The following is a 21,504-nucleotide window of genomic DNA, read 5'->3' as shown; positions in this document are numbered from 1 at the left end:
ACGAGGTCCTGGACAGACCCTGAAAGATGGAGGGACTCAACACCCCCGACACCAAGCTGCCCTGATCGAAGCCATCCTCCAGCATGACACCGAAGTCCAGGCTCACCCCCTCGTCCAGCACACCGGGCACACTGCCGCCCACCGTGCTGGTCACCTGGTCGGCGCCGGGGGAGAGAAGAGCCGCCGAGTGGCCACTGCCGCCACCCTGTCTCGCCGACTCAGCCATGGAGTCCAGCAGGCACTGGTCCTCCAGGACCGGGAAGGAGGACGCCTTGGGATCCGCTGCTTCATAAGAGAGGCAGTCACCATTCACCTGGTCTAAGTATCCGTGGTCTGGGGCCTCCAGCTTCAGCCCAGATACCTGATGTGCCAGGGAGCAGTGGTCCCCCGCTCCTCTGCAGTTGTTGCTGCTGGTGGAGGCTCGCCTGGATCTCATTGGCGCTCTCGGCATTGAGGTACTGCTGGGTCCGGACCATGTTCCTGTAACTGTTCATCGGAGGGCGAGGGACATGGACCTGCCGACTGTGCTGAAGGGTGGCTCCCTGGGAGAGGCCGTGGAGGTTGTCCATGGAGCCCCTGTTGAGGCTGAGGTGGTTCCCAACCTGACAAGAGGTGCTGCTGTTGTGGTTCTGCTCGAAGTGGCTCTGTTTCTGAGGTCCGGTAGAGACTTGCTGCTTGAAGCCCTCGAGAAGAGGCTCATCCACGGTCTGTGAGAAGTTCGGCCTCCCAAAGATGTTGGTGGAGTTGTGGCTAGTTCCTCTCATGCAGGAGTTACGCTGATTCTCCAGCTTCACCGTCGGGCTGCAGTAAGCACTCTGGGGCGGATTTGCTTGGGAGCAGCTGTTCTGGAAATCGAGGGGCGCTTGCTGCTGAACCACCATGTTTCCAAACCTACCAAAAGGTGCAGATACGCTCTGTTCTGTACCCGACCACCTTCCACACTGGGAGTGATGGTTTGGTGCCCTCTGAGGAGACCTGTCAGCACTACCGGAGCTCACTTCATTCCACTGGATGGGAAGCTTACTGGGGCTCCTCCTTTCTGCCATCTGCTGCTGCTGCTGCTGGAGACTATGGCACCCAGGGAAGGCTAAATTCAACGCTGATGTCTGGATCTGGTCCATCTCCTCCGCAGATGGATGTGAAGCGTCCCTTTGGTTAGAAGCTATTTGGTCCTCGATGTGCATGTAGGAGCCGCCATCCACCTGGGAGTGGAGATACTGCACAAGGTCATCTGGTAGCATATCCTCATCCTCAAGCAACAGGCCGGCCTCGCTGTCATCCTCCATGGCCAGGGCCTCTAAGGCTGCATGCTCTGCGATGCTGGGAGTGTAGGGGGAGTGCTGCAGACCTCTCTGCAGGTTGCCCTCGGAGCGAGTGTAGTTCTGTAGGCTTAAGTTACGCGTCTCGGGCGTAGACTGATGAGACAGAGGGGGAAGAGGGTGGAGGTTGTTAAGGCTGTTGAAACGTTGCACCGGGGGCAGATTGCACATATCAGGAGCCTGCGTCCGGACTGGGTCGCTGGCCCTGCGGTTCCCATTCAGGGGCCCCTCACCAGGATAGAGGACCCTCCTCCTGTACCCTGTGTGTCCCATGTACCCATTGGTGTACCCGTGGAGCCATCGCCGCACTGATGGGGCCGGACTAGAGGTGGCAAACAGTGGTTGCTCCCGCCATCATCCATCATGGCCATGCGAGTCTTCAAGCTCATGCGCTCCATGTTGGGCAGAGGCGTGGGGGGTGGGCCACCAGTTGCCGCTGCATACTTGGCTTTCAGGTGGTAGTGCTGTGCTGGGGTTAAAGTGAGCATCCCCCGTGAGCCAGCTGCTCCTCCTAGGCCCACTCCTCCTACACCTCCACAGCCCCCATATGAGAATAGCCCTCCACCCCCGCCTCCCACCCCACCTCCGTACTGGCTAGCCTCGCTGGACCGGCGGGAGGCGTCAGTGGAGATGGGGTCGTAAGAGTCGGTGGAGCTGAGGTTGTGGAGGCGGCGGTGGTGGGTGGCTGCCATGGTGCCCTCGTTCTGGGAAGCCTGGCTGGAGCGTCGGCTGGAGAAGCAGGGGGAGATGCCAGAGGAGCGTCGGCTGCTGCTCAGGTAGGCCGAGCTGGTCGCGCTGCCGCTGCTGTCACGCCGGAGCAAATTGAGCACAGTCAGCTCTGTGGTTCCCAGCTCAGCATGAACGGGTGGCTGAGGAGCAGACACCCCCGACTGCCTGCCCAGACAGGATCCTGATGAGAAACACAGAGAGGGAAAAATGTTAATGAAGCCAACGTGGATATAGAAAGAGGGAGCAAGGAAATGATGTGGTTAAAAAGGGAGATAACAGGAGGATGAGAGGGGAGAAGAGGAAGAAGTTACGTTCAAGTGCAGAGAGATCCCTGAAAACAGATGTTACCACAGACAACTGGCAGCGCTCAGCCATGAAACATTGTTACATGCTCTTCCCCCTGATATGATACACAGCTTGATATGGGTTTGATACCATTTTCCAGCATAAAATACATTTTAAGCCTTTGTTTTGCCCCGAATGCTTCAGCCAAAAAAGACAAGATGGTGTTCTGGATAATTCCTTTTTCCAAATGTCATGTTACACATATTTCTGGTGATGTGTAAATCTGGTGAGCAGGTGTTTTTTCCACTGGAACATGCCCGCTTGAGCTCTCTGTGTCAAATTGGCTACTATGAGCATTTTGTCAGGGCTGTGGGCCAAAGTAAAACTCTTCATACCCTCTTGGACCTCAGATTTAAGGATTTTCCAACTAAATGAAATTGAAAAAGAGTTTTAAAAGTTAGTTTTTTACCCTTCCCCAGGATGGTGGGCAATGTGGAGCCTTTGGGGGGCGGTGTAGGGGACAGGGGCCCCAGCCTGGGCAGGGCTCCGTTCACTTGCTTCAGCCTCTCCATCTTGATGTGCTCCATCCAGCGCACGGGGCGGCCGACGCTTCGCCTTGCCTGCAGGGTCAGCATGGCCGCGGTGGCCGTGGAGACCGTGGAGTCCATGATGGGGGACCGCTCGCACTCGCACTCCTCCTCTAACACCTCCTCGTTGTCCTCCCTCTCCTCGTCCTCCTCCAGCCCCTCCCTGGCGAGCGTCCCGCGCTCACAGCAAGCTGGACTCCACTGTAGGGATAGGAGCTGACGGGGGACTGGTCACTGCTGCATGTAGACTGACCGCCAGGGCTTGGCTGAGACGTCTGGCGGACGCGGATAAGGAACGAGAGATCAGGAGAAGAGGGGAGAGAAAGAAAGGAAACACAAAATGAGGATAATCACCTAGATTTGTAACACTGGGAAAGTTATATATACAGGGTGTCTTATGTCACAAACAATCATACAATGTAATGCTTTGAAGGATGCATTTCATATGACGACAGAAAATGGTAATTATTCGTGTCTTCCTCGGGAAAAACAAGGAGTTTGCTCAACACAGTTTTCACATTACTGAGACGTGAGTAATGCCTCCTCCTGTGATCCACTGGGGATGATTGAAAAAAATGCTCCTAAAGAGAAATGTTGGTTGTTTTGTTTTGCGTAGTTTTCAGAGGTTTAACAAATAGGATAAAGGCCTCTTGTGAGACTGGCTGCTGCCTAATTAGGTTGTTTACTGAATCCTAGAAACTATGATGCACTGAGGAATAATGGAATCACTTTTTTTGGCATCGAGCGTCGGCAGTGTTTAAATGGTATTCGCCCTGTTTCCTATTGAGTGGATTTGGCTGCACAGTGAAGCCCTAGACGTTATCAGACATTTTTGAAATTGCTCACAGTCCAGAGAGAAATGCAATCGACTTTTGTAGATTTCATGAATGTGAAGGATGAAGGAAACCAACGACGGCAACACATGTTAACGGGCAAGTGGGTGAAAAGTGTCATGCAGATGTCAGAGGATGAGAGGAAGTGATAAAGACTTTACAGATTGTGAAGGGACACCTATCTCACCTGATTACCCACTGTCCATAGAAAGAAAGGGAGGAGCATGCCGAAGCATTGAACAGAAGAAAAGATTTACTCGTTAGAAGACGTCAGGGGTTAAAGTGCATGCCCTCAATTCAGTGTTAACAGAAATACTCAGATTATTAGGTAAAGAAATTAGTTAAGTTAAAAGTATTAAAGGAGATTAATGTTAAAGGTTTGAGAGTCAGGATGAAAGGAAGTCTCACCATTGGCTTCTCTGTCTTGATGGACTTGACCTGCAGACAGTCGTCTTGTTTTGAGGTAGCGTGGTTGTACTCCCTTTGGTCCGTGTACCCGCCCAGGGGCAGTGACCCCGGCGACCTGCCCTGGCCGTTGCTGCCTGGCTCCCGCGGCTGGGGCGGAGGGCGCGGGTAATCTCCACGCTGCTTCTTGGTGACGTGCGCCTCCGGCCCGTGCACCGTCTTCACGTGCTTGCGCAGGGAGCTGGGGTCTGTGTAGCGCTTGGTGCAGCCGGGGATTTTGCACACGTAGGGTTTCTGAAAAAATGAAGAGACGAAGATGAGAGGATGAGGAGCATGTAAACATCTATCGAGCAATTCCAGAAATCTGTCTGTGGAACACATACTCTGAGAACCACTCATCTTATCGGCTTCACACTTGACTATTGTTAAGGGCCCAAGGAAGTGCACGGTCGATTTGGACACGTGATATGTTCAATATTAATAAAACCTGGGTTCTGTGGACCTGCAGCTGGTCTTTATTTGCCGTGGCTCAAGTCCTCCAGGTCACTTTTTGCAGTTTCAGAAAGTAAAGCTGCAACCAGCATCACCACAGGCCAAACTAACAGGCAGGTTTGGAACAAGCACTCTATTAGTTTAAGTCTGAAGTTGTTTTGTCATTACCTCATTGGAGTGTGTGCGATTCTGATGTTTTGCCCGATCGGAGGCGTTGGAGAAGGCCTTGTTGCAGCCCTCGTGCTCACACACATATGGTTTCTCTCCAGTGTGGGAGCGTAAGTGAGTCTTAAGGTTTTCCAGACGGGAGTAGGCCTTGCTGCAGCCCTCGAACTGCAGGGAGACAGAGCAGAGGAGCATCAGCAGGTTGATGCAAAACAGCTTTTTTGATCTGCAAACAAATGAAGTCCACTGCTCGAGCAGGAGGATGCTTACCGTGCACTTGTGCGGCTTTTCCCCGGTATGCCTGCGCATGTGGACCACCAGCATGTACTGAGCCTTGAAGGGTTTCTGCTCTCGAGAGCATTCCTCCCACCGGCACACAAACTCCTTCTTTTCCCCGTGGATGTGGTCGTTGTTGATGTGCTAGAAAAGAAAGATAAGGAAAGTTAAACTCCTGCATCATCATAAGCCCTTTGCTGTGTTCGTACACAAGAATGAGTTCGATGTAATTTGGCTTCAAACTGATGTTCAGCTCGAGGGGATGTTTTGTCCTGTTTAAAGACAAATATGACGTTTCTTCCTGTTTTTCCAGTCCTTTGCATGTGGTTCTTTTAATTTCTTCCATCACATCTTTCCTTAAATCTCTCCCTCTTTTCTTTTTTCCTCCCTCGCTCTGGGGAGATCTTCACAAAGGCCGAGGCAAAGAAGGCAGACGTGTGAGCCCCGCTGTCCGATCTGACCGGGATTTTCAAATAAAACCCTGTCACTCCGCATCACGTCGGGGTCCTCGCCCCTCCATGACAAGTGCTGACAGATGTGCTGCCGTGGCATCTTCCAATCTGAGGCTTAGGAGGCAGGGGAGGTGGGAGGGAGGGGCGGAGATAGGGCGGAAAAAAAAATCTAAAGTTCAGTCGAGGCGTCTGAAATGTGAGGGCTTTACAACTCCAGCCAAGCATTCTATCTGTGAGCGCCACCCTCTTCTCCTGCGCTGACCCCCTCTTCCTCCATCTTTCTTCTTCTTCTCTCGCAAACAGTCTCGTAAAACGGGGTAAATGGTGGATGTTACAGAGGAATGAGGGAGGTTGAAAAGGAAGAGAAAAAAAAAAACACACATCCAGACGTAGACCCCTCTGGGGATGGAGTCAACATCTGGCTCTCTTTCATAGACAGCACTGTGTGGTGGCCTCTGAAGTGCCTCTCGGAGAGCAATTTAAACCCAGGGAGACAGACACAATATCCTGACCTAAAGAAACCGGTATTATTACATTCCTGAGCAGCGGAGAAGAATCTTTTTTTTTACCTCGGGGGTGAATGAAGAGGCAACAGGAGAGATGGAGGGGAGATAAACAGAGACTTGACTTTGACTGCTCTTAAATATCGGGGGGGGAAACGTGCTTTCTGTGAGCACTTACTCGCAAGATTGTCGAGCTTTAAAACATGCGGCGGGGACCAAAGCCCATAAAGCATCCAGGGTCAGTTCCCCTCCAGGCATGACACTGCTCTCACAATCCCATCTTTGTACCTTCCCGCTGCCCTGCCCAACGGCCGGGTCACGACCCCACAGAGCACCGTGACCCTGGCATCCAGCAGAAACCGCCCTGCTTTCAATCTTCAAGACGGTTTGACCCGAGAGTCTCTTCTAAGTACAAAACCTCCGCTTTCACCCCCCCCGCCGCCCCCCCACCCTAGTAGCACTAAAGGAGGAGAATCGACAAATGAGTCAGCGCAGTAACAACAGAGAAATACTGACACTAATATATCCGCAAAGGACCGCCATTATTCTCGCTTGACATTTTTTTAATTCTAAAGTGACAAAACAAGACTAATTCCATGGGAAATGATTGGGGACTGGATGACCACGGACATTAGTGAAGTTTCCCCCAAGATTGATCTCCTCCACCACCGCGGCCGGAGCCTCAGAACAACCCGACTCGTCCTCTCCCTCTCCGTGAGGGAATCCCTGTGGCAAGCGATCGGTCTGTTGTGAGCAGCGTTCAATATCCGCTGGCTGAGAGCGATGGGGAGAGCGCGGTGGTGCTGGATCACACCGGTGGCTGGCACAACACGAGTTCACGCACGCAGTGAAAGCACACACACACACACACACACACACACACACAGATGGATACACACTCGCACCCTGTTTGTACAAATGAAGGAGGTCGTTGACGGGTGTGATGCATGAGGCTCTGAGCTGACAGAGAGGGGGGGGACAGACAGCACGGGGAGAGGGGCCGCCGAGGAACCTAATGGCATGATCTAATGGCAATTTTTATTGAATCAATAATCTCCCTGCTGAGCAGACAGGCCCCGTTGGCCGGCTAAATCGACAAACAGGTGCTGATAGCGGCGGCGCGGCAGGTTATTCATCTTCCCCCTGCCAGCTTATCGGCCAACAACTGTAAAAACGCCACCAAGATGGATTTAGGAGGGAGTCGCACGACAGGGAGTGCCGGGCGACACGGACACATGGGACACCGGAGATACACACACAACACACACACACAGACACACACACAGGTGCAGACACTGTTTTCTTGATCCAGACCCCTGCTGTTTAGGTGTATGGTAAAAACATCCATAAACATTAACAGCACTAAAGAAAAAAACACACAAACTATTTTCTGCTTGTATTTGTATTTGTACATTTTCTAAAAAAGATAAATCAGTGCTTCTGATTTCAAATTACTTCCTGTCCCTCTCTCCCAGCATCCCTCTCCCTTCCTGTAATACACTGAATCCTATCTGTGTGTTTGTTTTTTCGCTTTTATTTCCCAGCGTTTTCCCACTTCAGTATCCATCTCCGTGTCTCCTTATCAAACCCTCTCTGGGACACGGCCCTCGTGCATTAGAATGCAAGCGTGCATGAAAAGAGGGCCTGTTTACAAGGCAATTTCACTAAGCTGTGGGACCCGCAACACCGTTTAGCTTTATCAAACACTGCCTAATAAATCATATGCTCTTTTGTGATGTCAGTTGCTGAAGTGCTTTGTGTAAAGAGAGGGGAAAAACAGCATGAAAAAGGCAAAGTAGGGAGGGAGGGAGGGAGGGAGGGAGGGAGGGAGTAAGTAAAAGGGGGAAAGATTGAGTGAGTGAGGGAAGGAAGGGGGGAGGATGAGAGTAAGTGCGTGAGCGAGCAGGGGGCAGGGAGCTAGAATTGGCATGTGTAATTCAGCACAGTCTTTTCATCTTGGAGTAAGATACTCGAGACAGATAAGGGGCCTAATCCTTCTCCTGATCAAAAAAAATCTGCATTTTACCAATTAAAGGCCTGCGCCAGCAGCCAGAGGGGGGGGGGTCGCCTTTAGACTGCACCCGCGTTTATCTCGCCGCAACACCGGGGAGGCGCACAGCCGCCGCCTCAGCAGGGCTGCGTGCAGGGAGAGCCAGGACAAGGACGTCACAACGCCACCTATTGAGATGACCTGGAACAGAACTGTAAGACTGCGGTGGGTCGGACACGGCCTGATGAGCTGTCAGAACACACACACACAGACAGACCACCAACCCATCACACCCAGCATGTCGGCCTCGATGTCCGCCAAATCTAGTCAGCTCACGATGACACGACACAACCTGGACTCTGAGTTTCCCTTAGATAAGTGAACTGTTAATTTATAGTAAAAAAATAAAGGAAATAACTGATTTTAGGCTTTAATTTAAACTTCATCACCTTTCGTGACACTGGACCTGATTATTTTGTGTCCCCTTATAACAAGTGACTCTAATGCCACTTCTTTCTAAAAGAATGCTTCACCACACAGAGGACAACATGGCTCACTTGAACTTTCTCACCACACTGCAGTGGTGAACACGCGTCGCTCCCTTGCAGGTTTTTCTGCAGCAAAGTATCCGTAATAGATCAATGGGAAAATACTAAAAGATTGTTGAGCGAGGCCATATTAGGGAATTATGAGAGTGTGGGGTTGGCCTCTCGGGCGACAAACCCCAGTGAAAAAAGCCCACTTCAGAAGAGAGACATTAAAGAAGCCACCAGGCCTTATCTTTAAAAGTGCTCCCTCCGAGGGCAAAGAGAGGAGGGAGAGAAAATGAAAGAGAAATGAGAGAGAGAGAGGGAGGTTTGTACCCAAAAAAAAAAAAAAACGAAAGGGGGGGGGGGGGGGGGGGGGGGAGAGCAAAAGAATGTGGAGTTGAGTGGAGAGGGAGATAGAGAGGTGCAGAGTTGAAATGTAATAAATGAAATAAATACAGCAAACTAAAATTGACACCCGCCTCGCTTTTGCTGACTGGGTAGCACAGATAAGTGAGCTAAATTGCACAGATCTGATGTTTATCTTATCGGCTGCACCGAGGGCGCTTAAAGGCGGATGATAAAGGAACGCCGTGGCGCGTCATGGTGGGAGCGCGTTTGAGGATGTAAAAATATGCATCAAGAGCGCGGCAGGAGAGCTTCTGAACAAGGTGGTACGCGATGAGGGTGGCGTGCAGGCTTAATTCTAAAATTAGGCCAGCCACAAAGACAAAGGGGGATATTTGAATTAGAGACACTTCAAATACTTCAGAGAGCCTTGTTTTCACGACTGTCAAAACTCAACACACATTGTTTTAACTACTGCAGATTGTGAGTCCGTGTTTAACTTTGTACTAAAGCGAAAAAAATGGCTACAACCAAAGAGAAACTGGCTTTTAAAAAAAAGTCTTATCGTGTTTTTTCCCCCCGAAGCTATTTCAGAAGACAAGTACAGGGGGGAAGGGACGCTCCATTGTTTGGTTATATGAAAATCCAACCCCCCCAAAACCCCCCAACCCCTCCCAGTGTGCGAGGAGAGCCACTGTGGTCCAAATACTGTACTTATCCTATTACTGAGGGGGGTGGGGGTGCGGAGAGATAAGAGCATTTTCCCGTCCGCTCTGCTGAATTAGAGGACAGGGATTCTGTAGGCGAAGACTTTTTTATTGGCGTCTCTCTGCATATCTGCATGTGCATAGAAAATGAGAAATACAATGCAAAAAAAAAAAAAAGAAATCTGAAAGTCAAATGCCGCGGAAATGAAACAATTCCAAGATGGAGAAATGGAAAACTAATAAGGATTTTGCTGCACGGCAATCTGATAATGATAAGTGCGTCTCTGCAAGGTTACAGGCCGGGTGGACGTGGAGGGACGAGAGGACGGCCACCTGGTGCGTCTACACTAGAGGCAGGATGAGCTCTCCCCTCCATTAAGAAGCCTTCCTCCCCCTCCTCCCCCCACCACCTTAACTCATCCCGCCCCCTGAAACAGGGGCAAGAAGTTGTCAAGATCCTCAACCTTTGAGCCGAGCCCTTCAAACACGGGAGGCAGCCCATTCCGCGCTGAGGATATCAATTATAGATAGGGGTTACCACCGCGGCTGAGGATTGCAATGTCAAGACGGCAAGTAGACAGCTGTGGAGAGCTGAGGATCTTTCTATCAGATGTGGGGTGATGTGTGTTTCATGTATATATACGTGTGTGTGTGTGTGTGTGTGCACTCCAAGCATCCCTTGTTCACAGCATCATATTGGTGTATTTTCAACACCTCTCCAACTTCGGATGATGGGGTGAGCGGTTCACAGGCCGCCACAGAGCACAGCAGAGCTAATAGCGTCAGTGTAAGTAGCCATCGTGGGGGCGACACCACCGTAAAGTCATTAATATTTAGCTTAACAGTGAACCCTCGGGCGCAGTGTGATGAGAGCCATCCATCTCCCGGGCTGTGTGAGCCTTCTGATAAGAGGCCGGACGAGGGGCCGGTCCAGCGTCGGCCACAAAGCTCACGTCCCCGACTCTGGGAGGCTTAACCCACCGAATCGGTTTGTGGCGTTCAGCTGTGAGATGTGCTCTGCAGCTTCTGAGCCCCATTACCACCGTCCCCGCAACCAATCAGGAATCCGGAGCCTGTGTCGGTGGATGTGTGCAGCTCTGGACTCTGACCGCTGGCTGTCCATTGTGAGGAGAAGTGCAGCTGCTGTTGATGGTGCCGGGATGTTGCGAGTGTGAACAACTCTCACAGCACAGAGAGCAAAACACACATCGAGGGTTTGGTGCCGGAGCTGCACCGGGGAGAGCGATTCAAACAACCTGTTGTGTCTCTTCTGTAAAACCAGCTCCGGTCCTGGAGAACAACCGGGGTTTGGTGTGCACATAGAGTAAGAGATGAATCCAAAATAAAAGTTTTTTAAATTAAAAATAAATTTAAATCCTGTGCGTTTTTAAAGCTGAACTTTAGGCCATGATTTATTTATTTGTATCTGTTCAAACAATAACCTGCTTTAAAAACTTTTCTATTGTCCAGTGCCTTTACATAATCACCTAATTCTGAACTTTTAATAAGATATCACCTGTTTTATAATTTGTGCTTTTATTCAGTTTTTCGACTTTTTATTCATTTTTCAAATTTTCTATTCTTCTTAATGTTATTTGTGCTCCTGATCTATGGTTTTTAACCTTCTTATATATTTGTGTTAAACCATTGAATGACCTCTGTGCCTGATAATGTACAGTAGAAATAAATTGTGTTACTCACTTGTACGAGCTGCTCCTGTGTGTCGAACTCGCGGCAGCAGTTCTCCCAGTGGCAGTTTGTCTCGTAGACCAGCTCTGGCTCCTGTTTGCTCTCGTCCTTGTCTCCCTCCTCCTTCACCAGGGTCATGCCATCAGGATGGTCCTGAAGAAGTGAGGGAAAAACAAAAAAGGTTCAGAATACAAGACACCAAGGAAAGTAATGTCAACTAGAAACAACCGCCAAGGTCGAACAGTCCTAAACATGATGTCACAAGGAGGTGTTCATCAGTGTTTCTCTAGTTATTTAGCAGGATTATGTAAAAACGACTGAACCGATTTCCACGACCAAAGAAAGAAACCATACAACTTTTGGCGTGGATCTAGACAAACCTACAAGCACCCTTCTGATTTATCATAAATCATAGTTAAGGAAAGTCCTGGAGACGCCTTTCACTCCTAACAAAACATTTGAGCTTATCCCTCCATCAAGTTTGGTGGAAATCGGTTTAGTAGTTTCTCCGTAATCCTGAAAACAAACAAACCGAGGAACATGACTGGAGTGAAAACCACCTCTTTGGTGGAGTTAACAAACTGGCTATGAGAGCTACAGGAAACTGGCTTCCTCTCCCTAATATCAGCACATCCAAATGTGCCATAAAAGTAATTTATTCACCGCGCAGCCACAGATGATTTGGTTCCAGGTCTCAGCCGCAGTGACCCCGTGAATCTGGCCTTGTTTGGCTGTCGGGGAGGAAAGGTGCGGAAATGTAGCGCTAACAGCACCGCTCTGTATTCTTTCTTTAGGGGGGGGGGGGGGGGGGGTTGTTATACGACGGGACCAGGCCCGAGCGTTTGAGGAACCTAACCCCCTCTTCCTGCTGTAGGTTGCTCTATTAGCCGGGACATATTTCACTGTCACAGTCAGCGCAGGGAGCTGGTGTGGCCTCGTGCAGCTTCCACCTCACACACCTCAGGCTGCCGCTGAATATCGACTCTAATAAGGTTTGGGTGTTTTCTTTCCTGCACATGCAAACACTTACTCTTTAATTTTTTTTACAGCCACTTTAGAGTAAAGACAATTTCCTCGTAGCGTCCTAAAGATCAATGGATTGTTTTCGGTGGTAAGAGCAGGGGGGGGAGAGAAACCAGCTGGGGCGAATGTAAATAAATTACACACGGTATAAGCTTGTGTATTGTTGCAGCCATTTTGGCAGGTGACCAGTTCTTGTATGAGCTTCTTACTGTGGTGGAGAAAAGTATGAAAATAAACTGGTTCATTCTGGGATTACCAAACAACTAATTCTTGCCAGGTAGCTGCAAAACGTCAATACATTTTATTTCTATTATAAAAATAATGATGGAGGCAACCCTCACCTGCACGCTCACTGCCCCCGGGCTCGGCATCTCCTCCTCCGGCTTCATTTTGGAGCGCTTGTGGTGCATCGGGTCTCCGGTGCTGCTCACTGCAGATTCACTCGTGGGTTTCGTCTGCGGGAAAAAAAACAGAAAAAAACATGTGTCAACTCACAACTTCATCATTCCGACTGTATAGTTTATTTTGTTTTTAATTTCCTGATTGTTGTGTTTGTTTTATGGCATTATTAAAAATGCAAAGAGCCTCATAAGTCAATCAGCACCTTAATCAGCCAGACAAAACAACTGTAGCTGAACTATAATGATTCTTTATCCTCAGTCCCAGCCAGGAGCTTTACGCTAATTAAAAACTATGCAATTCACATTAGCTGCCCTAATCAGTGCAATTAAAACAAACTCATGAAACCATGACCTGACTTTGGCCTTGGTTTAAATTTGCCCTTGGGGGAGTTCTTGTTACACACAGAGTTCACTCTATTATAAAAAGAGTTAACATGTGCATTTTAAAGTTATAAAAAAAGGAAAAACAAGCTTTTTTCTTTTTGTTTCCTGGAAAGGCTTGATCGTTTTTGCATCCCATAATGCAACGTGACATATTCACTCTGTTATTTTTTCCTGAGACTCAGATGTGGCCCCAAAGCAATATTCTGTCAGTTCAGAGGGAGGAAAAGGCAATTTTGTCTGCAGCCAATTTGAATGAGGCCTCATTTGTGATCAGACAAAATTCAAGCAATGAGAACCAGCAGGGAAGAAGGTAATACAGACTGAATATTCAGCTCAAACGTGGGCCCGCACATTGAGGAAGGGTTGAGGGAAGAGAGAAAAATCCCCTTTGGATCCATCCATCCATGTCAATATCCCCTCTCTATATCCCTGCTCTCTCTCTAGTGATTAATGGAGTCAGCAGTGGGATTCTATGCTAACAAGCCCCTTGTTGTTTGCTGCAGGCACATTCTGGGTCGTGCTCGGCAGTACGAAAAAACAAGAGACAACACAAGTCGGAGGAAACTCCCAGGAGATGCGCGCGTGGAGGGGGGGTCCTGCCTGTACGCCGCGTTAGCTCGCTGCACTTCTCCGAGATGTGGTTGGCGTGCGACGCCGCCATCTATTACCCGTGATGATGAATCGCACGGGCCGACGTGCTCACCTGCGAGGAGTCGTTGGAGATGGCTGAGCGTTCGCTAGCACTCAGCCCGGAGGGAGGGATGCCAGGCACGGGCCTCTGGGTGGCGAAGGCTGGCGTCGGATGCATGAGGGGCGGGCTGTGGCCGAACGCAGATCCCACGAGGCCCGGCTGGCGGCCGAGCAGTTGCTGGTGCATGTGCAAGGCCACCGGGGTCGAAGGGTAGGCGAAGCTCAACGCTGGGCTGGAGAGGGAAGAGAAAAAAGAGAAAACCGGTTGAATTGGATGGAAATAATCGTTAAAACTTCACTAAATTATCAGTTGCGAAGGAAACCAGGCAAAACAAGTAGAAAAGACAGTGAATAAATGGATTGTTCTGGATAGCTCCGCACCCCCGAGGACAATCTGACAGGAGATGGTGTGGTAATTCTGGAACCACGGGGCTGCCGGCAAATCCCTGCCAATGAATGTTCAGCTTGTTAACACACTGTGAATTATCATGTGGTCTGTGTAAGGCAGTGTGTCATACTTCCACTGGGCAAATGATACAGATGATAAACAATCCGGAGTGTGTCGCACGGCCTTGTAGTGATGTTCCTGTTGTCTCAGTTTATTTACCCTCATCCTGAGCCGAGTTGGTTTTAAACTGAAACTCCTCTGGGCTCCGTGCAACCACAGGTGAGCCGCCACATGGACACAGATCTGTGTGGCTCGGGGGGGGGGGGGGGGGCAGAGGGCCTCCATTCATCCCGACCCCCTGACGCCTCGCTCTCTCTCGCCGCGACCCATACGTCTGCCGACCTTATTATGAGCCGAGTGGAAATCAATGGGCCGCGACACATTTGGGGGCCCATCCGCTTGTCATATCACTCATCACTCTGTTGGCTGCTCTGGTTATTTGGGTCCTGTCAGCGGGACAGTGGCTGAGCACACAGCGTGATTGATCAGGTTCTTCTTACAGATCGCTGATCAATGGCTGTGGGGTGGGGCAATGGATCTTTCCTCCCCCCCCCCCCTCACTCTCTCTCTCTTCTTCTCTTGCGGCTCCAGGGCGTGATGTATGTGACGTTCCCATGAGGGGCCCTGGATGACTGACACGAGCCGCCGGGGAGGCCGGCCGACTCGCTGGCTGGGAGATCGTCACCCACACGAGGGTTTGACACGGACGACACACACACACACACTTAATGGCGACAACACCTTTTCTCGCACGCACCTTCTGCAGAATCCACTGAGACTGCATTATCATACCGTTAGTTAGGTGACATCCAGATGGAGTGTGTGTCTGATGGGAAAATAACGACCAATGATATTGGAAAATCATTTACAACATTACTCGCCCCAGGGAGATCCTGCTGGTGGACGTATTATCGGCACATGTGAGTCCCTGAATGAACACCTCAGTCAATACAAGCTCCTGAAAGACATCCTGACAGTTACTTGTTCATAATCCTTAAAATGTGGACACTCAGAATGGGCAGATTTAAATAAATGAATTTGTTAACCCAGGGTTTTGAGCTTGTATTGTGGGTTGAGCTCCAGAAACAATGGATCCTTTAATTTCTGATGATTCAACCTGATTGTCTCCGTTCATTAAACTGCCATTACCTCAAAAAACTATTTGTTTCAAGGATGAAAGCTTTCTAAAGGGTAATAATCTATAAAATGACATTAACATAGTTAGTGTTGGTGTTGGGCCTCCTCCCCTTTTTGTAAAGATCTTCATTTGAGAACTTTTTAGGCCAGAAGAAGTGCAATATTTCCAATATTTGCAATATTGTTTAAGAATCAGTTGCTTATAATACCCTGAATAAAACCTTTCTGCACAAGCTTGTCTTTCCGGACAGGAAGGATCACACGATATGAATAATTTCTGTCTCTGATGATATTCAGATCAGTGTGCTACCTGATGGTTCCTGCAGAGAGGTGCCCGTAGGAGCCGCTGGTGGAGGAGCTGGAGCGCGAGTTGTTCAGCATGGTGACGAGCGAGTTGGGCGAGTTGCGAATCATGGTCTGCAGGTCGAAGCTGTGCTCGGAGAGGGGCGAGATGGGCAGGGGGCGCTTCCTGCTGGGCCGTGATGGCAGCCTCGGGCTCGAGAAGCGAGAGTCTGCAGGATGAGGAGAGAAGAGAACAGGTTTTTTTAGAGTCACTTACAGGAGGATTGGCTGCCAAGTGGCTGCTGCTGTGGAAGCCAAAGGTTAAAATGTCCAATAAATGAGGCCTTATCTGCTCCCTCGTGTCCTCAGATGCATTCCTACAAATGAGCTGCAGTTTCTACGTGATTTTCGAAGCGACTCCATCCAAACTTTAACCCAATCTAACCCGAGCGGGTGACATTTCTGTCAATCATCAGACAAAGGGCTCGTCTGAATGCGTGCTCGGCTGTCACTTGATGCACTGTTTGCATTTCACCCGAGAGAAAACATGCCTTTTATTTTGGAGGAATGCTCTGACTCTGTATGGTAATATTTAATCAAGTCCAATTTGACTCGTTATTCAAATGCAATCAGTGTTGACTGGAAATACTCAGAAGGGGGTTTGAAAAGGTAAAAGGCGGAAACAGCACAGCCATTCTCTGTGCACGTACAATGAGCCACGGGTGGAGATTAACACATGACTTTTGTTGTCTTTTCACATGGAGATGTCACAAACAAGACAGGGGAAAACAGAGGGAGATGGAAGGAGGGGGGGGGGGGGAGGAAGCGCTGAGGGGATGTCGTGCTTTGTGCATGAACTGACACAAGGACTTTGTGACTCAAGACTTGGAAATAAAACATTTTGAGTTATTTCATAAAGGCAGACAAAACCAGCTTTACGCAGCCCCCGATAACCCCCCTCCATATTTACGTCCCCCACAATCCATCCATCTCCCAAACGTAAATGCTCCTTCTCTCGTTTGACACATCCAACGATTACGGAACGCTCCATTCACATGGTAATCAGAGTGTGCGGATGTGGAAGTGTGTGTGTGTGTGGATGTTTCTTGTGGTGCTCTGGAAAAAACGTAGGCCTGAGTTCCAACTGCAGCGTGAGGCTGTTTGGAGAGCGACGCCTCCTTTACATTGTCATTGTATGTAAAATCTATCTCTCATAGGGAAGGGGGTGTCGGGAGGAGGCAAACACGAACACATACAAATCCCTGAGCGCACACGATCATTAGTTAGTTGTGTGATGTGTGATTTGTCAGCTCAAATCAGATATTTCATATATTCATCCTCCTGTTTCAGACAAATCCAATATGGTTAAATTTCTTTTCAAATCCACATGAGCGTGAGAGACGGGCTCCATTTGTGGGGAATTAGGAGAGGCAGTTTATTGCAGGGCCGCTGTCGTCCCACCACTGCAAAGCCTCATGGGAGTGGTATTTATTAATGCACAGCGCCAGTGATAAATCGGCCAACCGGGGGAGACAGAGAGAGGAGCGTCCTGGATCGTATAGCAGGACTGTCCCTCTAATTTCCTCTTGATTTATGGACGCGATGGCTGGTTAGGCGCCGCGTCATTAATTCTCATGGCCAGGGAGGGTTCAGACGAGGCAGGATGACTTGGTGATACACGCCGTGTCCAAAACGGGGGTTGAACCCTGGCAGACACACCTGGGGGCCACCTGAGAAGGAGGCTAACGTAAAGGAGGGCTGCAGTGGAGTATAAGCACAGCACAGAACATTTTTTTCTTTGTAAAATATAAAGAGATATCATTATTTTGGGAATAAAAAAGGAAATAATAAAATAATAAAGAGAATGTCTTACTGAACAGCTTCTATTATTTAATATTCACACAGTGAAATAATCACTTTAAGACATAAATCCACAATTAAGCATTTATAAGCAGTACATACATATTTAATATAAAGGGTAAAATATCATTTTGGATTCAAAAAACTGTATTCAACTAGTTAAACGGTTTTTTTCAGATTGATATTTAACTTAAATATATTAATATTAACATATCTGTATCCCTTCATATTTTATAATAATGATATTTTCAAATATTAATTTATTATAATGTTGTATCATATATTTAATTATAATTTGTATATTTATACTATTATAAATTAGTATGTTTATTTTATTAACTTGTCTTGCTCACAAGAGGAGTCACAGTCGCCTGTATTCACATTTCAATGTGTTATTAAGCATTTTGATTATATACTGTTTAGAAATGCTAAATATGGAGGTTTAAAGTAAATTATAATAAATTAAAATGTATTTGTATAGCTGCAAATCATAAATTATTTCAAAATACTGTAAAAGTAAAGTTAAGTGGTAAATTATAATCAACTGCTTAAATTATTCAAGTTATAACAGTTCTAGCGTTTTAAATGCTTCTATGTTATTAAAATAAAATAAATAAATATCATTAAAAAACATCAACACCGCACATTAACATACTAGACAGGGCGATTTAAATCATCTAATAAAGACCAGTAAAGAGTCCGGTGTTGTGATCTATAAGAGCTGTGGCACTAATTAGTCAGTGAGAACAGAGACAATAGGCCATTAAAGCACAGATATAATGGACAGGCCCAGTGTTTCATTAGCACAGCTTTCTGTGGAGGTAATTACACTGATGTGAAACAGACTCAAATAGCCGCAGTAGCGTTGTAGCCCAGATTAACAGTGAAAGCCTCATGATGGACTCTGCTCTTTGTATGTTTTCTTACTGAAATCCAACAAAGCTTTAAAGTGTTAATTTCTCAGGCGCTGGAACACACATTGTTGAAACGTGATGAGTTATTACCAGCAATGATCACAGGCAGTTTTTTTAAGTGAGGAGCGCCGCATCTCCACTTAAATTTGGTCCTAATTGTTTTGTTTCAGTCTATTAATCTTAAAATGTGACACAGAAGAAAGGATTTCTCCCGTGATGAATGGTGGGACATTCCAATTCCCACTTAATAGCAATTAATTTTCTGATACCCGCACAAGTTTGGCTAGTTTTAATTAGTTTGTTCTCAGGAACAGGGGGAACTTCACCCCAGATTTCCATGAAAGCGGCGTCTGCCTGACTAAATACATTCTCATCAAAGGAAGCAGGGGTGACAATGTCCGACCTTTCTAAGATTCAGTGTGCGTTTAATTTCCTATTTACACTTTAAAATAACTCATTAGCATAAGTCCTCTGCACAGTCCCGAGACTGAGACAATAACTCATTTAAATAATGTCGGAGTAATAGTTGCAGGTCTTTCCTTGTCTTAGCTGAGCTGTGATTTGATCTATAAATAGTGCGAGAAGGTGTATCGTGCAAATGCATTTTAAGGGGTGGAATTCCCTCAGGGGCCTCCCATGCTATGATGTGCAGGGAAGCACTCACAACACTTTAAAGTACAGTCCCAGTAGGTAAGGATGTGGTAGGTGTCTTTTCACCTGCAAAACTAAATTGGATTTTAACTGCTTATATACATAATTCAAATGACTAACATTGCTATATGTTTTTTGGTCGTCAAACCTTTATTGATAGGACAGAGTTTGAGCATGACAGAGGGAAAGAGAACAGGGAAGACACGTAATATAATAGCCCCAGAGTTCAAATAAACACATAGTATTAAAACCCATGAAGTAAAAATAAATATAGCGGTAGAAATCCTATATACTTTATAACTTTTCTATAGTTTGGCTCAAAGAAATATCTGTATGTGTTTCATTTATCTGATTGGTCCTTTCACAAGAGTCCATCTCATTTCTAACAATACGATTGGTTAAAGGGCGGGACTAACAATGAGGAGAGCGTTAGCTACGTTAGCTGCTAATGGAGCTAGCAGCTTCCAAAGTAAGCCAGATATGAAGATTTGAGTCACTAAAGTAACCTGACTCATGTGTAAAGTTTGTTATACAGCTGTTAAGTGTTTTTTCACTTTTCTAGAGTATTACTAACAAGCTAAGCACAAGTTTTTGAGCAGTTTTTGAGATGCTAACCTTCGGTTAGCATCTCTACTAGCTTGGTGCTAATGTAGCCACCAGCTTCCGAAGTGAACCAGATATGAAGATTTATGTGTGTTATTGTGTTTAGTGAGCTGTGGGGAGGACGCAACTAGGACTTTCTTTTCTTCCATGCTTGGGACAATGTTTGGACAAAGTGAGGAGACTGTCATTGAACTGTGCGTCCTGGGTGAGTAACCTACTGCTGCTCAGTGAGTGAAGACATTCTGCTTTGAGGTAACGCATGTACGCACACACACTATTCAGTCTTTTCAAAGGTAAAAGGTCGGGTCTTGCTTGTCTTGAGTCAGAAAAATCAGGGATTCAACTTTCCTTGATGGATTTTGATGGATTAATTGAAACTTTATTGTCACTGAGCTGCAAACTGCAGTTTTCCTCAGGTAATGAAAACCTGACACGTGCATCTTTAAGTGCTCCCATGATCATGACATACCTCAGAGTGGGGCCTACTGACTGTGGATCAGTTCTGGAACTCATACCATATGATATATTTAGGAGAATCCACAGTGTGAACCTGTGGTTCTGTCTCACAGGAGACTTAAAGCATGTGTGGTCATGTCCTACGTGGTGTGTGATCAGTTCAGACTTACTCTCCATCGCCTGCAGGTATTCCATGTGCAGGGCACTGGCACTGGCAGCGCCGGCTGTGGACGCCACAGAAGGGAGCAGGTCGGTTGCGTACGGGCTACGGTGGCCCGCCAGCAGGGCCATGTGCTGGTAGTACTCTGCTGTGGTCAGGCCTGTGTGAGGGGCTGGAGAGAGAGAGAGAGAGAACATTCAGGTCAGCCCAGAGGAAACAGGTTAACCACGAGTGGGAGTGACTGATTAGGGTTTGCATGGCAAGAAAACCGTTAAAGGAAATGATGGATAGAGAGGAGGTGTAAGAAGAAACGGGAAGAAGGAAGGGAAGAGGAACAACAGAGGGAGGGAAATGATTGGGTGGTGAGAAAAACCTGACAGGGAGAGCACCTGCACCGCCTTATAAACCTGCATTCATTTACATTAGATGATAATCAGCTCAGCAGAACAGTAATGAGCACATTAGCAACACCATCAAGTTAAGCAAAACAGCTGCACAGGGAGCTTCACCTGAAGTGGAGAGCCTCACTGGGGATTAGCAGGATGCCTGCTCACAGATTACAGTGAGTGTGCATTAGTATCTGATTGATGCATTCACGCCGAGCACGGCAGAACCGATCGTCTTACAATACGATTCTTAAACAGCCTTTTCTCGTCCTCTCACTTCCTTGATATTTTGGAAAGAGTGCCCATGTGTGTGTATATACAGTACGTATATGTGTGTGTGTGGTAAGAGTATGTGGGCTGACACATCTTTTGCCAGAGATGGTGTTTGTGTGTTGTACACATCGGGGCTGCAGCCTGCAGATATGCAACCTGCTCCTCGACTCTGCTCCTTCAAACTCCAAAAGGAAAACAAAAGGCCTAAATCTGCACAGATATATCTGCATACATGAAGACAAAGTGAACCATTCTGTCGCCACTTCATCTCCCCTCTCTCTTTCTCAACATGCCTCTCTTCTCCAAGTCATTCGCTTAGTTATAGAGCGCTGTAAGTCCTTGAACCGTAGCCTAAAAATAAACATCTGGCGGTGGGCTTCCTTATGCAAATACTCTAAGAAAAGAGAGAGAAGGGGAAAGACTAACACTGTGGTTTTTGGATGCAAATATGGAATCGGTTCAGACCCACAGAGTGCAGCAGTTCTTCTTCCCCCCATTTGAAGAAATAAAAGAGAAAATAAATGAAGAA

General features: G+C 47.6%; 1 protein-coding gene across 1 annotated transcript in view; it reads right to left on the bottom strand.

Annotated features, from left to right (window-relative positions):
* Positions 1–215: 215 nt before the first annotated feature.
* gli3 (GLI family zinc finger 3) overlaps positions 216–21,504 on the bottom strand; it is an 88,923-nt gene continuing 67,634 nt past the window's right edge. The window contains 13 exon segments of the mRNA XM_053412916.1: positions 216–1,634; positions 1,637–1,821; positions 1,858–2,229; positions 2,803–3,099; positions 3,102–3,195; positions 4,162–4,452; positions 4,819–4,983; positions 5,086–5,235; positions 11,320–11,460; positions 12,672–12,785; positions 13,819–14,038; positions 15,701–15,902; positions 20,327–20,488. Of these exon segments, the coding sequence (XP_053268891.1) occupies positions 303–1,634; positions 1,637–1,821; positions 1,858–2,229; positions 2,803–3,099; positions 3,102–3,195; positions 4,162–4,452; positions 4,819–4,983; positions 5,086–5,235; positions 11,320–11,460; positions 12,672–12,785; positions 13,819–14,038; positions 15,701–15,902; positions 20,327–20,488 (3,725 nt within the window). The 3' untranslated portion in view covers positions 216–302.

The sequence above is a fragment of the Pleuronectes platessa genome, chromosome 20 (genome assembly GCF_947347685.1).
Source record: "Pleuronectes platessa chromosome 20, fPlePla1.1, whole genome shotgun sequence".
NCBI classification, from domain to species: domain Eukaryota; kingdom Metazoa; phylum Chordata; class Actinopteri; order Pleuronectiformes; family Pleuronectidae; genus Pleuronectes; species Pleuronectes platessa.
This window is presented reverse-complemented; position numbering and strand designations above follow the sequence as displayed.